This window comes from Heterodontus francisci, chromosome 4, assembly GCF_036365525.1.
Source record: "Heterodontus francisci isolate sHetFra1 chromosome 4, sHetFra1.hap1, whole genome shotgun sequence".
NCBI classification, from domain to species: Eukaryota; Metazoa; Chordata; class Chondrichthyes; order Heterodontiformes; family Heterodontidae; genus Heterodontus; species Heterodontus francisci.
Window position 1 is genome coordinate 118,153,578 of NC_090374.1, and position 16,795 is coordinate 118,170,372.

Consider the following 16,795-nt stretch of genomic DNA (forward strand, 5'->3'; position numbering starts at 1 on the left):
TTAAGACTAGCACATGGTTAAAAAATAAATAATTTAAAAAGAATATATAAAAAGTAAAATAAAAATAATAAATAAACAAAAAATAATGGGGCTCATGGTCTGAAATTAGTGAACTTAATATTGAGTCCAGAAGGCTGTAGCGTTCCTAATTGGAAAATGAGGTGCTGTTCCTTGAGCTTGTGTTGATGTGCACTGGAACACTGCAGCAGGCCGAGGACAGGAATGTGGGCATGGGAACAAGGTGGAAAATTAAAATGGCAAGGAACCAGAAGCTTTGGATCATGCTTGTGGACCAGTGAAGGTATTCTGCAAAGCAGTCACGCAATCTGCGTTTGGTCTCCCCAATGTAGAGAAGACTGCACTGTGAGCAATGAATACAGTATACTAAATTGAAATAAGTACAAGTAAATCACTGCTTTGCTTGGAAGGAGTGTTTGGGGCCTTGGTTGGTGAGGACAGAGGAGGTATAAGGGCAGGAATTACATCTCCTGCGAAAGCATGGGAAGGTGACGTGGGAAAGGGAAGAGGGGTCAGGGGTGATGGAGGAGTGGACCAGGGTGTTGCAGAGGGAATGGTCCCTTTGGAATGCTGACAGGGGAGGGGAAGATGTACTTGGTGGTGGTATCATGGTGGAGGTAGTGAAATTGGCAGAGGATGATCCCTTGGATGTGGAGGCTGGTGGGGTGGGAAGTGAGGGCAAGGGGAACCCTGTCAATTCTGGGAGAGATGGGACGAGGTGAGGGCAGAAATGCAGGAAATCGGTCGGACATGGTCGAGGGCCCTCTTAACCACAGTGCTGGGAAATTCTCGATTGAGGAAAAAGGAAGACATATCAGAGCCGCTGTTGTGGAAGGATGCGTCATCAGAACAGATGTGTTGGAGTCGGAGAAACTGGAAGAATGGAATGGAACCTTACAGGAGGCTGGGTGTGAGGAAGTGAAATCAAGGTAGCCATGGGAGTTGATGGGCTTATAATAAATACTAGTGGACAGCCTATCCCCAGAGATGGAGACAGAGAAGCCGAAGAAGGTAAGGGAAGTGTCGGAGATGGACCATATGAAGGTGAGAGAAGGGTGGAAATTGGAATCAAAGTTGATGAAGTTTTCCAGTTCAGGGCGAGAACAGGAAGCGGCACCGATACAATCATCAATGTACTGGAAAAAGAGTTGGGGAAGGAGACCTGAGTAGGACTGGAACAAGGAATGTTTGACATACCCTCAAAAAGACAGGCATAATTAGGACCGATGCGGGTAGCCATAGCAACACCTTTTATTTGGAGGATGTGAGTGGAGTTGAAGGACAAGTTGTTTAATGTGAGAACAAGTTCAGGCAGGTGGAGAAGAGTTGTGGTGATTGGGCCTCTATTCAAGGAAGAAACGGAGAGCCCTCAGACCATCTTTGTGGGGGATGAAGGTGTAGAGAGATTGAATGTCCATAGTGAAGAGGAGACAGTACAGGAAACTGGAAACTGTCCAAATAACGTAGGGCGTCAGAAGAGTACAGATGTAGGTGGGAAGAGACTGTACAAGAGGAGAGAAAATAGAATCTAGATAGGAAGAAATAAGTTCAGTGGGGCAGGAACAGGCTGAAACGATGGGTCTACCGGGACAGTCCTGTTTGTGGATTTTAGGAAGGAGATAGATGTGAGCTGTTTGGGGATGCGCGTCTACGAGGTGGGAAGCTGTGGAGGGAAGATCTCCAGAGGAGATGAGGTCAGTGACAGTCCTGTAGACAGTGGCTTGATGTTCGGTGGTGGGGTCATGGTCCAAGGGGAGGTAGGAAGAAGTGTCTGAGAGTTAGCGCTCAGCCTCTGCAAGGTAGAGGTCAGTGCGCCAGACAACAACAGCACCAGCCTTGTCAGTGGGTTTGATCACAATGTTAGGGTTAGACCTGAGAGAACGGAGTGCAACAAGCTCAGAGGGAGAGAGTGGGTGATGGGGGAAGAGAAATTAAGACGCCCGATGTCATGCCGACAGTTTTCAATGAAAAGATCAAGAGCGGGTAAGAGGCCAGTGGAAGGGACCCAGGTGGGGGGTGAGTCGGTGGGAGGATTCCTGACCAAAGAAGTGACTCTGGAGGCGAAGGTGATGGAAGAAAAGCAGAACATCAAGTCGAGCGCAAAATTCATTGAGGTGGGGACGTAAGGGTATAAAACTGAGTCCTTTACTAAGTACAGGTTGTTCGGCGTCCGAGAGGGGAAGGTCAGAGGGTATTGTGAATACACTGCAAGGGTGAGATGAGGAGAAGGGATGGGGTCAGAGGGAAGAGAAGGGGAAGAAAGATCTGGAGGGGCGTGGTACCCATCTGCTGGAGCTTGCGTTCCTTAACACCTGAAAGGAAGAGAAAAAGTTTTTTGTTAATGCGTCGTATAAGGTGAAGGCTGAAATGAAATTGTGGTGCAGGACAGCTTTGCGATAGGTTGAGTTGGTGCTGCTGGAGAGAGATGTCGAGTGTATATATGTGCTGGTGCATGACACTGAGTGTGGATCTCAGGATGCGGTGAGAACAGCAGTCCGAGAAATGTTGTATGTCTTGGAGATACCTGTAATCCTGGGTGGATGTGAAACATGAAGGATGAAACTTCAGTTGGAATTCACGTGGAATAAGTCGGAGCTGGAGTCTGGAGACGGTTGCTGAGGAAGGAAATGTGGCTGTGAAAACGAGTTTTAGTAGAAATCTTATTGAACACCAGGAGGGAAATGGAAAGCAATGAAAGGGAGCAAGGTAAAACAGATAAACAGAAATCCCATCGGAGACAAGAGTAGAACTTCTTCAAGGTAGGCATTCCTGGAATGGAAGTGGCAGTGAATTATACACTAAAATAAGAGCAAAATACTGCAGATGCTGGAACTCTGAAATGAGAACAGAAAGTGCTGGAAATACTCAGCAGGTCTGGTGACATCTGTGGAGAGAGAAACAGAGTTAACGTTTCAGGTCTGTAACCCTTCATCAGAAGTGGCAAAAGTTGGAAATGTAACAGTCTTTGAACACGTGAAAGGGGGAAGGGTGGTAGAAGAACAAGAAGGAAGGACTGTGTTAGGACGGAGCGGGGAGAAATTAAATGTCAAGAAACAGAATGCAAATGGAGTTTGCAAAATTGAGAATGGGATGCTTGTGGAGCCTTCTCCTCCAGTTAGTTGTTTAACTGTCCACTACTGGATGTGGCAGTACTACAGAGCTTTGATTTGATCCATTGGTTGTGGAATTTCTGAGCTGTGTTGCATGCTGCTTCCAATGTTTAACATCCATGTAGTCCTGTGTTGTCACTTCTACCTCATTTTTAGGTATGCTTGGTGCTGCTCCTGGCATGCTCTCCTGCACTCCTCATTGAACTAGGGTTGATCCCCTGTCTGGATGTTTTTTATTATTCATTCATGGGATGTAGGAGTCACTGGCCAGGCCAGCATTTATTGTCCATCCCTAATTGCCCTTGAGAAGGTGGTGGTGAGCTGCCTTCTTGAACCGCTGCAGTCCATTTGGGGTAGGTATACCCACAGTGCTGTTAGGAAGGGAGTTCCAGGATTTTGACCCAGCGACAGTGAAGGAACGGCGATATAGTTCCAAGTCAGGATGGTGTGTGACTTGGACAGGAACTTGCAGGTGGTGGCGTTCCCATGTAATTGCTGCCCTTGTCCTTCTAGTTGGTAGAGGTCGCGGGTTTGGAAGGTGCTGTCTAAGGAGCCATCTAAGGTGATGGTAAAGGAGGGATATACCAGGCCATGAGGTTACAGATTATGATTGAATAAAAATTTGCTGCTCACGATGGCCCGCAGTGACTCATGAATGCCCAGTTTTGAGCTGCGAGATCTGTTCTGAATCTATCCCATTTAGAACGGTGGTAGTGCCACAAAACGCAATGGATGGTATCCTCAACGTGAAGTCGGGACTTCGTCTCCACAAGAACTGTGCAGTGGTCACTTCTACCAATTCTGTCATGGACAGATGCGTCTGCAACAGTTAGGTAAGAACAGAAGAAATAGGAACAGGAGGTAGGCCATTCAGCCTCTCCAGCCTGCTCCGACATTCAAGAAGGTCATGGCTGATCTGATTGTGGCTTTAATTCCACTTTCCTGCCTGCCCCTTATAACCCTTTACTCCCTTGTAGATCAAAAATCTGACTAACTCAACTTTGAATATATTCAATGACCCAGCCTCCACTACTCTCTGGGAAAGAGAATTCCAAAGACTAACAATCCTCTGAGAGCAGAAATTCCTCCTCTTCTCTGTCTTAAAAGGGAGACCCCTTATTTTGAACTTGTGTTTCCTATTTCTAGATTTCCCCATGAGTGGAAACATCCTCTCAGCATCTACCCTGTCAAGTCTCCTCAGACTCTTACATGTTTCAATAAGATCACCTCTTATTCTTCCAAGCTCCAATGAGTAGGCCCAACTTGCTCAGCCTTGTCTCATAAGGCAACCCCTTTATTCCAGGAATCAGCCTAGAGAACCTTCTCTGAACTGCTTCCAATGCAATTATATTTCTCCTTAAGTAAGGAGAGCAAAACTGTATGCAGTACTCTAGGTGTGGTCTCACCAATGCCCTGCACAGTTGGTAGCAAGTCTTCCTTGCTTTCATGCTCCATCCCTGTTACAATAAATGGCAACATTCCATTTGCCTTCCTAATTACTTACTGTACCTGTATGCTAACTTTGTATGATTCATAGAGTCATAGCGTTGTACAGCACAGAAACAGGACTTTTGGCCCACCGTGTCTGTGCTGGCCATCAAGCCTATCTATTCTAATCCCATTTTCCAGCCCTTGGCCCATAGCCTTGTATGCTATGGCGTTTCAAGTGCTCATCTAAATACTTCTTCAATGTTCTGAGGGTTCCTGCCTCTACCACGCCTTCAGGCAGTATGTTCCAGATTCCATCCACCCTCTGGGTGAAAAAACCTTTTCTCTTATCCCCTCTAAACCCCTGCCCCTTACCTTAAATCTATGCCCCCTAGTTATTGACACCTCCGCTAAAGGAAAAAGTTTATTTCTATCTACCCTATCTATGCCCATCATAAATTTGTATACCTCAATCAGGTCCCCCCTCAGCCTTCTCTGCTCTACGGAAAACAACCCTAGCCTATCCAGTGTCTCTTCATAACTGAAATGTTCCAGCCCAGGCAACATCCTGGTGAATCTCCTCTGCACCCTCTCCAGTGCAATCACATCCTTCCTATAGTGTGGCGACCAGAACTGTACACAGTACTCCAGCTGTGGCCTAACGAGCATTTCGTACAGCTCCATCATAACCTCCCTGTTCTTATATTTTATGCCTCGGCTAATAAATGCAAGTATCCCATATGCCTTCCTAACCACCTTATCTACCTGTGCTGCTCCCTTCAGTGATCTTATGGACAAGTACACCAAAGTCCCTCTGACCCTCTGTACTCCCTATGGTCCTACCATCCATTGTATATTCCCTTGCCTTGTTAGTCCTCTCACCAATGCCCTGCACAATTGGTAGCAAGTCTTCCTTGCTTTCATGCTCCATCCCTGTTACAATAAATGGCATGAATACAGGGAAATTTGGCATACAGTGAAATTTGGCTGTCTGGATACAGAATGGGCTGGCCCATAGAAGACAGAGGGTGGTAGTAGATGGAAAGTATTCAGCCTGGAGCTCGGTGACCAGTGGTGTTCCGCAGGGATCTGTTCTGGGACCTCTGCTCTTTGTGATTTTTATAAATGACATGGATGAGGAAGTGGAAGGCTGGGTTAGTAAGTTTGCCGATGACACGAAGGTTTCTGGAGTTGTGGATAGTGTGGAGGGCTGTTGTAGGTTGCAACGGGACATTGACAGGATGCAGAGCTGGGCTGACAAGTGACAGATGGTGTTCAACCTGGAAAAGTGTGAAGTGATTCATTTTGGAAGGTCGAATTTGAATGCAGAATACAGGCTTAAAGACAGGATTCTTGGCAGTGTGGAGGAACAGAGGGATCTTGGGGTCCGCGTCCATAGATCCCTCAAAGTTGCCACCCAAGTTGATAGGGTTGTTAAGAAGGCGTATGGTGTGTTGGCTTTCATTAACAGGGGGATTGAGTTTAAGAGCTGCGAGGTTATGCTGCTGCTCTATAAAGCCCTGGTTAGACCACACTTGGAATATTGTGTTCAGTTCTGGTCGCCTCATTATAGGAAGGATGTGGAAGCTTTAGAGAGGGTGCAGAGGAGATTTACCAGGATGCTGCCTGGACTGGAGGGCATGTCTTATGAAGAAAGGTTGAGGAAGCTAGGGCTTTTCTCATTGGAGCGAAGAAGGATGAGAGGTGACTTGATAGAGGTGTACAAGATGATGAGAGGCATAGATAGAGTGGATAGCCAGAGACTTTTTCCCAGGGCGGAAAGGGCTATCACCAGGGGGCATAATTTTAAGGTGATTGGAGGAAGGTTTAGGGGAAATGTCAGAGGTAGGTTCTTTACACAGAGAGTGGTGTGTGCGTGGAATGCACTGTCAGCAGTGGTAGTAGAAGCAGATACATTAGGGACATTTAAGCGACTCTTGGATAGGTACATGGATGATAGTAGAATGAAGGGTATGTAGGTAGTTTGATCTTAGAGTAGGTTAAAGGGTCGGCACAACATCGTGGGCCGAAGGGCCTGTACTGTGCTGTACTGTTCTATGTTCTAAAATGTATCACCACACACTTCTCTGGATTAAATTCCATTTGCCACTGCTCTGCTCATCTTACCAGCCCATCTGTAGCGTCCTGTAATCTAAGGCTTTCCTGCTCACTCTTTATGACGCCACCAATTTTCATGTCAGCTGTGAATTTACTGATCATACCTCCTATATTCTCGTCTAAATCATTAATGTACACTACAAACAGCAAGGGTCCCTGCACCGATCCCTGGGTACACCACTGGTCACAGGCTTCCAATCGTAAAAACAACCCTCCGTCTCCTGCCAATTAGCCAATTTTAGATCCAATTTGCCAAATTGCCTTGGATCCTATGGTCTCTTACCTTCTTGACCAATCTCCCAAGTGGGACCTTATCAAAAACCTTACTAAAGTCCATGTAGACTACTTCAACTGCTTTAATCTCATCTACACATTTAGTCACCTACTCGAAAAAATTCAATCAAGTTAGTTAGACATGATCTCCCCCTGACTATCCTTGATTAATCCCTGCCTCTCCAAGTGGAGATTAATCCTGTCCCTCAGAATTTTTTCCAATCGTTACCCTACCACCGATGTTCGACTCACTGGCCTATAATTACCTGGTTTGTCCCTACTTGAATAATGGTACCACATTCGCTGTCCTCCAGTCCTCTGGCACTTCTCCTGTGGCCAAAGAGGATTTGAAAATTTGTGTCAGAGCTCCTGCCATCTCCTCCCAAGCCGATTCAAGTACCCCACCCAGAGTACATTCTATGCCCTTGCTCCCTCAATACTTCTTCCAAGTAGTGTTTAAGATGCAGGAGTACTGACTCCGCAGCGCTGAGGGAGGGTGGTAGGTGGTAATCAGCAGGAGGTTTCCTTCCAGCCCTCTGTCCTACCACACACCTCTTTTGTTCTCTTTCCACCCCGCCCCGCACCCCGATTCACTTGCTTAAAATCTATTACATTTCTAACCTTTGCCAGTTCTGATGAAAGGTTTCAGATATGAAATGTTAACTCTGCCTCTCTCTCCACAGATACTGCCAGACTTACTGAGTATTTCCAGAACTGTCTGTTTTTATTTATAAGAGGTTTCCTTGCCCCTGTTTGACCTCATGCCATGAGATTCCATGGGGTCTGGAGTCAATGTTGAGGGCTCCCAGGGGAGCACCCTCCCAACTTATATCATTGTTCCACCACCTCTGTCCCACCGGCAGGACAATCCCTGGGATGGTGTTGGAGAAGTCTGGGACATTGGCTGTAAGGTATGATTCGCTGGATATGATTATGTCAGGCTGTTGCTTGACTAGTTTCTGGGATAGTTCTCCTGATGTTGGCACAAGTCCCCAGATCTTAATAAGGAGGACTTTGCTAAGCTGAATGGCCAGGGTGTGCTGTTGTCATTTCCAGTGCCTAGGTCAATGTCAGATGGTCTGGCAAATTATATTATTTTTTTGGCATTTCTGTAGCGGTTTGGTACAAGCCTGAGTGTGGCTTGGTAGGCCATTTCAGAGGGCAGTTAAGAGTCAACCACAAAGAGTTAACCACATGGCTGTCAGTCTGGAGTCACATGTAGGCCAGACCAGGTATTAATTCAGTAACTTTACCAATACAGCACATCCCCCATTTTAAAACCATTATATAAGTGCGAGTTGTTCTTGATTGCCATCAATGCATCATGCATTTTTAAGCAAATAAGGTTTGCTGAACATTTCTTGATGATGATGCTGTTCTTTTAAGCTTTTGTTTTTGTGGTGCCATATATATTAGATGTGAAGCTGATATGTATTATTATGAAGCTTTATTATTATTCATATGCTTTTGAACAAACATTTACACAATTTTATTATTACCTTACAGATTTTTTTGGATTATACGGATGCCGGTTCAAAATTTTTATTTGGTGAAGCGTATATAAAGCACTTTTTTGCTTTTAAGGTCAGTTTAACATGCAACTTGCACTTGTGTGATGTTTAAAAAGAGCTGGTGATGCCACACTTTAAATGCCAACATTCTGATTTCCTTTATTTTATCATTAGGTTTTGCCAATAGTGATTTTTTTCAGCACAACAATTTCCATATTATATTATCTTGGATTCATACAGTGGCTCATTTTGAAGGTATGTAAGTGAATACACTTTTCAATTATTTTAAAGTTTGGTTCTTTGTCCTCTGTTTTTCAGATGGAAGGCACACCAAAATCCTAAACATTAGTGGGCTGATGGGCAGGTAGTTCACCAATGTGGATAATCTCAACACTGGTTGAACCTTAAATGAGGTATTTAAAAGAATATATGCCTGACCTTGATAGAAGCCCATGCAAATCATGTTGCTGTTGAGGCCTCTGGCTTTTAGCTTTGGAAATGGCCACTGGTTGTGGAGACCATACTGTTTCCCAAAAACAGCACCAAAAACGTCTCCAGCTCTAATCGGCATCTTGCTGGCCTTGTAGAACAAAACCACTTTACTTCTGGGTGGTGATACCCAGGCTACTCAGATCCTTTAATCTAAGTGGGGCTAGGCTCAAAGTTTGGTGCCTGCTTCTTCTGGAGACACTTGGTAATGGGCACTTACCTGCTGTACCAAAAGACAAATGAGCTGGAAATTTGTGTTAAATACTTCTCACTTTATTTGCCTGACTGCCTTATACATATCCCAGTTTGAGGTGCAAGCACATCACCCCACCTCGAGGATGTGTAGGAAATCCCTGGGAAATGTAAAGGGGGCAGTAACCTGGTGCCATAATTCCTCGTCCCTTTTTCCTCTCCTGTGCTTGGGAACTGCTGTTGTTGTTAGAATTGTGGCTTGAAGCGTGCTAGAAGTGCTGAAGAATTTGAGCCCTACTATTTGATCAATAGTTCCTTTCTTTTTCCTTCAAAGCTTCAAATATCCTGCTGTGTGCACACTTCCTACATTCAATTTGTGTTGAGGTCAAGGCTTATCCACAGTTAAGCTCTTATTTGTTTTTGGACTTCAAAACTGTTATTTTTCTTCCTCCATCTTTCTGTCCTCCTACAATCTTCAAATCCAATCTAGGTGCCACCTTGTTACTAGATACTGGCATACTTTGTCTTTTTATTCCTTATAACCTTTGAATCTATACTTTTATTCCCAAAAAAATAACTTTTTTAAATGCCACTGTATTTAAATTTCTTTGTAACAATATTCCATGAGATGCTTTAGACTGTTTTCCATTGTTCAGATTGGTTGGATAATGCAAGTTTCAATGAGTACATCGCCCACAGAGTCATTGGTGGCAGCAGGCAACATATTTGTGGGACAGGTAAGTTCTACTCAGATGGATAAGGTTGGTAGAGTTAAGATTGGTTATCTTCCGGATTTAAACATTGCAGGGTCAATTTTTCTTCCATGTCCACCTGTGCATGAGGCAGACAGAGCCCACCTGATTTGTGCTGTACCTGCAATGACCTGAACCTGCCTGTATTTTCAATTCAGGTCATTGTCATACCCCTCCAATCTCCTGGTGCAGGTTGCTCCCGACAGTGCCTTCTGTCTAGAAATTATGTTGAACATACATCCTCTGTCTTAGGCCAGAGTGGGCTTCCCTCCTGGTCTTGCCATCCTTCTGGTGCCCTAAATTTGTACAATTGCCTGGGATACCAGGGATGAGAGTTCCTGATAGACATCTCCCATCTGATGTCCATAGCTGCGTCTTGCTTTTGCATCTTTCAGATGCTGCTGCTTCTCCTCTGCAGTGAGCAATTTCCATGCTTTGACTGCTGACCTGGCTTGAAGTCTGATGGGATATCATCTCTCATTGGAGCATGAGAAAGCACTTTCCTAGCCATTTTTAAGAAACTGACTTAAAGTTCTTCAGCACCTGCAAGACAACTTTAGGCACTCTGGGGTATATAAGCTCTCAGACTTTTAGGTCAAATAGAGTTGGGTTAGTCACAGTGGGTGGGGGTTGCCTGTGATGTTAGAGAATTTGTTGAAGCGGTGGAGAAACCTGTATAAAATATTTATTTAAAATAAATAATTAGCTGTGTTTTAAGTAATAGATGTTTCCCCTCTGCTCTGTTCCCAACCCTGAACACCCATCTCCTGTACCCACCACCCGCTGCAACTGGATATCACCCAGAACAACTGGGTTGTGTTCACTACTGCTTCCCCTCTACCAATCCCCATTGCTTCTATGACCCAAATCAACCATTGAGGCTCCTGGACCCTGTTAAGAGATGGCTTTTCCCCTTTAGCTACCTCCTTCTTGCTCCACTCATCCCCGCCATACCAACCACTCGTGCCATTCCTGCAAGCCCCCACTCCATTATAGAACCCTTAAGCGGATAAAACTTTTTATTTAAAAATTGGTTCCTAAATATAGTTTAATCCTTCTAATGGAACAAATGATGAGTATATCCAGGGTGCAACAACCTCTGCTCCTAATGCTAATGACGGGATTCTTGGACTATCTTCTATGCGAAGAAAATTAGGTGGCTTCTGTTTCAGGCGTGCACTCCAACTTTCTCTATTTTCTAATATTCTCTGTGCCTAGATGGTTGAGCCCACCTGGGTACAGGTCCAAAAAAATCGCCCCCTCAGTCTTCATTATACCTCTGGAGTTCTGTGTCAGGAGGCTTCTGTGTTCTGTTTGTGTCTGCAAAGGTTTCTGGAGTTGGCAGTGTACACTGCATTTTAGAGTATTTCTCTCTGATAATTGCCACGTAGGACTGCATTGGATTGCTGCCATCTCCATCAGCGTATTTTCAAAAAAAAACTTTACAGTGTCTTCTAATGAGCATGGTGTTCTGCTAGAAGCTCTCTTTTCATGGCAAAACCTTCGGCTGAATGCCTTTCTGCCATAATTTTGTGTTGTTTTAGATTCTGCTCAGAAGCATCATTGCCCAGTTTGACTACCACATTTACTGGCTTCCTTGTGCGATGTATGTTGCCTAATGTCCATTCTTAAACTAAACTATCTGTATTAATCTGTCTATAGATTATGAGCTGGATTTTAAATTCGTGATATGCTGGGAGTGTGGGGATCCAGTTGCGTGTGTGAAACCTAGAAGTAAGTGCAGTGCGACTATCAGTGGCTTTTTAACCCAGCCACTGTATTACAATATGTTTCCTGGGTTTCCTGATTAATTAATATCAGCAGCCATGATGCCAAACCACATGACCTGATTTCAACTTAATGGAATCCAAATGGTCAAAGGTTGTGCCTCATTTCAGTGAATGCCTCTCTGAATGTGTTGCTGGGGGCTGTGAGGACCTGGAGCGATATGCTGTTCCCTAGTGACAGGGGGAAGAAACCAGCTGGAGATGCCAAGAAAGCATGGCTGAAGGTGGCACAAGGGGTCAGCAGCAAGAGTGTGGTGCCATGCTCCTGAATACAATGCAGGAAGCAGTTCAATAACCTAAGCAGGGGAGGAAAGGTGAGAGCAATGGTATATTCACCTACATCCTGATGTGTGTATCACTCCAACCCCTTCACTCTGTCTTCTCAAGCCTACTCTGGCATATCATTCCTCACACCAACTGCGTTACACCCATCCCTCTTTGTTTATGCACTTCCTCGTGTCCCATCTGTCCACCCAACCCCGACACACAACTTCATCACGCAATGCCATTCCTTTTCCACACCTTCAACAAATGCTGTCCAGCCATCATTTGATATATACTATTACCCTCATTCATTGGTCTCTTCTTTTGCTCCTTACAAGAGGAGAGAGCACAGAACATGAGGGAGAGGCAGAGAACTGGAGATGGTCCTCCAGCCATCTCACTGCTAGCAGAGGAGCAGGCGATGCAAATCAGTGGAGTTTCAGTGTGCCTGGTCATCACAGATGGGGAGATTGGCACCTCCCAGGTCCCTGGTGATAGAATTAAATATCAGACAGCTTCATGGCAGACAACATTCACTTACGGCTGGGATCCAGGGAAATGCAGCAGGGTAGATACAAAATTGGCTCAGTAGCAGGAAACAAAGGGTAATTGTTGTTATGAACCTGTAGTTTTTTTCGGGAAGAATGCATTGTGCCTTTAAGGTTAGAAAAGGAGTAGTACTGCTTTAAGGCAACAAGCTCCAGAGACTGAGGCAAAGAATGCATTCTTGTTGCCCCGGGATACAGCCACTCAGAGACAGAGTCAAAAATGCATTCTTGTTGCCATAGGATACAGCCACTCAGGACCAAAGACACAAGATACATTGTTGCCGATCGATGTTTGAAACTAGCTGAAAAACTGGCTTTTGGGAGAGACAGACAGACAGCTGGACCAGCATATACTGAAGGAAATGAGAGCTCTCTCTCTGTTTATTTAAACCCTATTCATTATATTCTCAGAATTCTGATGTCAAGCCAAATTAATTTCTTAAAAGAAAATAACAAATTCCTTTAACTACTGAACTGTAATTGTTGAAATTCATCGCTGGAAGGGAAGAGCATCAATTCAACTGGTGAATTAGAGTATGGACAGTTCTACTGTTGAAGAACCTTTTTTTTCCCCGATCGGATGGCTGTGAGGACTTCAAGCAACCTTGGACTATTCCACATTGGAACATTTCATTTAGTAGAAGTATAAATATGCAAGGACACTAACTTTTTCCTATTTTAAATGTTGTTTATATTTTAGTAGTGTCTTAAGAATTTAGTTTTTCTAATTAAACAGTTAATTTGTTAATCTAAAGACACCTGGTTTAGTTAGCCTCATTCGGGGGTTAATAGATGGTACAATTTAGCTGGGTCTTTCTTTAATTTGGAAAGTTGAAAATGATATGTTAGGCGATCTGTGGAGGGATGGGACTGAATCAATGGTGCGTTTCTCCCACCACGATCAGAATCGTACATTTTGATTGAGGGCTTTGACTTGAGCGGCCGGTTGTAACATATTAATTGGGGGGCTTGCTCGAGATTGAATCATATTTAATTTGGTGGCTCGTGTCTGGGTTTAGAATCAGACTAATTTGGAGGGCACACATTTGGAATCATATTAATTACTCGTCTCTGGGATAACTTATTTAAATTGGGGTCTTGCGTTTGGCATCATCTTTAATTGCTCTCGCGTCTGGGATTATATCAATTGGAAACTCGATTGTTGAGATCTAAATCTAAAGCCAATTACAAAGAAATAAAAGAACCAGGTTTCTTGTATAATAAGGTACATTCTATACCATTGTGATGGCATTAGTGGTTGTAGCAGAGTTTTTGGGAAAGCTGTGAGGACTTCTAATTAAAGCTGTGTGACTTGATAACTTTAACTAAGAACAAATTAAAAGAATTGGCAGCAAAATTGGGGTTGGAATTGAAATCAGGTGCCAAAAAAGCAGAGGTAATTGACAGAATAGCCGAACATCTGGAATTAGTAGAAGAGGTTGATGATGGTGATGAAGCTAAAGGGGAATACAAGGAACAAGAAAGGGAATACAAGAGACAAGAAGGTAGTAGGTCTGAGAATGATGCAGTGGTATTGGCTAGGATTCAGTTATAAATGAAAAAGCTTGAGGCAGAAAAAGAATTAAGAAAACTTGAATTGGAAATAGAGGAAAGGGAAAAGAAAAAGCATTAGCAATAAAAAAACTTGAACTTCAGAGAGAAAGTGGAAGAGAAGAGAGGGAATTTAAGTTAAAAGAGATGGAACTAAGTCAAAAGGGTAGTGTTGAATCCAGGGAAAATTCAGGTCAGGAAGAATCTGAATTTAGATCAGGACCCAGTGAAAAGTTGTTTAAATTTATACAGGCTCTTCCTACATTCGAGGAAAGGAACGTAGAGGCATTTTTCGTATCTTTTGAAAAAATAGCCAAACAGAGGAAATGGCTGAAAGAAAGCTGGGCACTGCTTATACAGGGCAGGTTGGTAGGCATAGCTAATGACACTTGCTTCCTGAAGAGGCTTCTGTAGATTATGAGATGACAAAAAAGGCTGTTCTCGCTGCATTTGAGTTACTCCCTGAAGCTTACCATTAGAAATTTAGGAACTTACAGAGATTGGCTGGGCAGACATATTTAGAATTTGAGACGGTGAAGCAAATTACTTTTGACCATTGGATACGGGCATTAAAGATATAAACCACATCTGAGAACCTTCGAGAATTGATTCTCTTAGAAGTGTTTAAAAACTCAATTCCTTCAGTCGTGAGAACTCATACAGATAACCTGAAAGTTTTGAAAGTTAGGCAAGCAGCAGAGATTGCTGATGATTTTGAGCTTGTGAATATTTTGTCTGTCGCCCCCATTACCCGAGAAGGATAGAAAGTGGGAGAGTGAAAAGAAGGCAAGTAGCCAGGGACAAGAAGGAACAGCTGGGAATGTCCCAGGATCACCTCCTCAGGACAGAAAAGAAGGCGCTGAGAGTAGAAATGAGGTTTGCAAGCCAAAGTGTTGTCATTGCAACAAAATGGGTCGTCTTCATTCAGAGTGCTGGAAATTGCGAGGTAAACCCATAGGACTTGTTGGGGTACGCAAAGTTAGTGCAGAAGAAAAGACTGACTGAGAATGTAGCAGACCAAACTATATCTTTAACGACAGCTATGAAACTAGATACTAAAACTAAAAGGAGTGTAGAGATTAAGAACAAAATACCTGAGAGTTATAATGAATTTTTGTCAAAGGGGAGAGTAACTCCATATCCTGTAAGTGAGGCAGGAAAACTGATCATTATACTCAGGGACACAGGAGCAACCCAAACACTCTTGCTGTGGACAGATGTGAGGTTTTCACCAGAGAGCGCCTTGAATGCTATAGTTTTAGTTAATGGAATTGGCGGGGTATATCTCCCCCTACCTTTGTATAAAGTACACCGAGAGAGTGACTTAATATTTGGGATAGTAACTGTAGGTGTTGTCCACAGTTTGGCAGTAAAGGTAATTGATCTATTCCTAGGAAATGATTTAGCTGGATTAAAAATATTAGTTTCTCCTATAATTACAGAGAAACTAAGGAAACAGAGCAATAACAGGAACAGGTTCCGGGAATATTTCCTGTGTGTGTAGTTACCTGAGCAATGGCTAAACAGGATCCATTATCGGAGGTAAAAGGGACACCACAAATAGATAACCAAGTATCCGAAACCTTATTAGGGGATTTAGATAATCCAAATGAGATGTTTAACGATCATCTATCATTGCAGTACAGCAAGCTGATCCAGAGATATACCGAATGGCACTGACAGCTCTGGCAGAAGCAGAGGCGAAAGGAGTTCCGGAAGGCTATTATATGGCAAAAGGGTTTTGAAGAGAAAATGGAGACCGCCTCATAGACCTGTCAACGAAGACTGACGGTTGTTGAACAGAGAGTGGTACCACCTAAATATCGACAAGGATTATTAAGGTTAGCACATGACATTCCTTTTGCAGGACATTGGGGAATTCGGAAGACCAAATCACACATAAGCAAACATTATTACTGGCCAGGTCTTACAAAGGATGTGAGACAGTTTTGTAGGACATGCCATACCTGTCAAATGGTGGGAAAACCACAACCATAAAACCAAGGGATGAAGTATTAGTGTTGTTACCAGTGGCCCATACAGAGTGATCAAAAGAGTGGGTAAGGTTGATTACTGGATTTACACCCCTGATTGCCGGAAGAAGAGCTGGTTCTGTCACATTAATATGCTCAAACAATTTACCACAGGCAGGAGGATAAGCCAGTACAGGTATGTCAGGCAATCGGGACTGTTGAGAAGGAAAAGGATTGTGAAGGAAAGGCAGAAGCAGGCCTAGGATATTCTCAGATTGAACCTCCAATTATCCGATTAGCGAATACAGAATGGCTAGGAAAATTAAAGAATAGACTTTTACACTTAGAGGCAAAGCAGCATGAAGTCCTAACCAGGGTTTTCACAACATTTCAAAATGTTTGTAGGGATAAGCTAGGATGTACTACCTTAGCCACACATGATGTGGGTATAGGGAATACCATTCCTTTAAAACAACATCCTGGAAGCTTAGATCCAGACAGACAGGCCCAAGTGGAAGCGGAGATACAATGCATGCTGAAGGGCAGCTTAGTTGAACCTAGTCAGGACAGCTGGAATTTGCAGGTGGTCTTGATGCTTAAACCTGGTGGGTTGGCTCAAACTTGTATAGACTGTAGAAAAGTAACTGCGGTAAAGAAGGCAGACTCCTACCCAAATCCTTATTTATAGGACTGTATGAACAGAGTGGGCAACACCATGTATCCTAAAGAGATTGATGTGTTGGAGGAAACCTGTCAAGTTCCTTTGACACCCCAGGGTGAG

General features: G+C 43.7%; 1 protein-coding gene across 1 annotated transcript in view; it reads left to right on the forward strand.

The window, feature by feature from the left end:
- LOC137368706 (solute carrier family 28 member 3-like) overlaps positions 1-16,795 on the forward strand; it is a 266,723-nt gene that overhangs the window by 177,320 nt on the left and 72,608 nt on the right. The window contains exons 8-10 of the mRNA XM_068028876.1: positions 8,454-8,531; positions 8,633-8,713; positions 9,796-9,876. Coding sequence (XP_067884977.1) covers positions 8,454-8,531; positions 8,633-8,713; positions 9,796-9,876 — 240 coding nt within the window. The remainder of the gene's footprint in view (positions 1-8,453; positions 8,532-8,632; positions 8,714-9,795; positions 9,877-16,795) is intronic.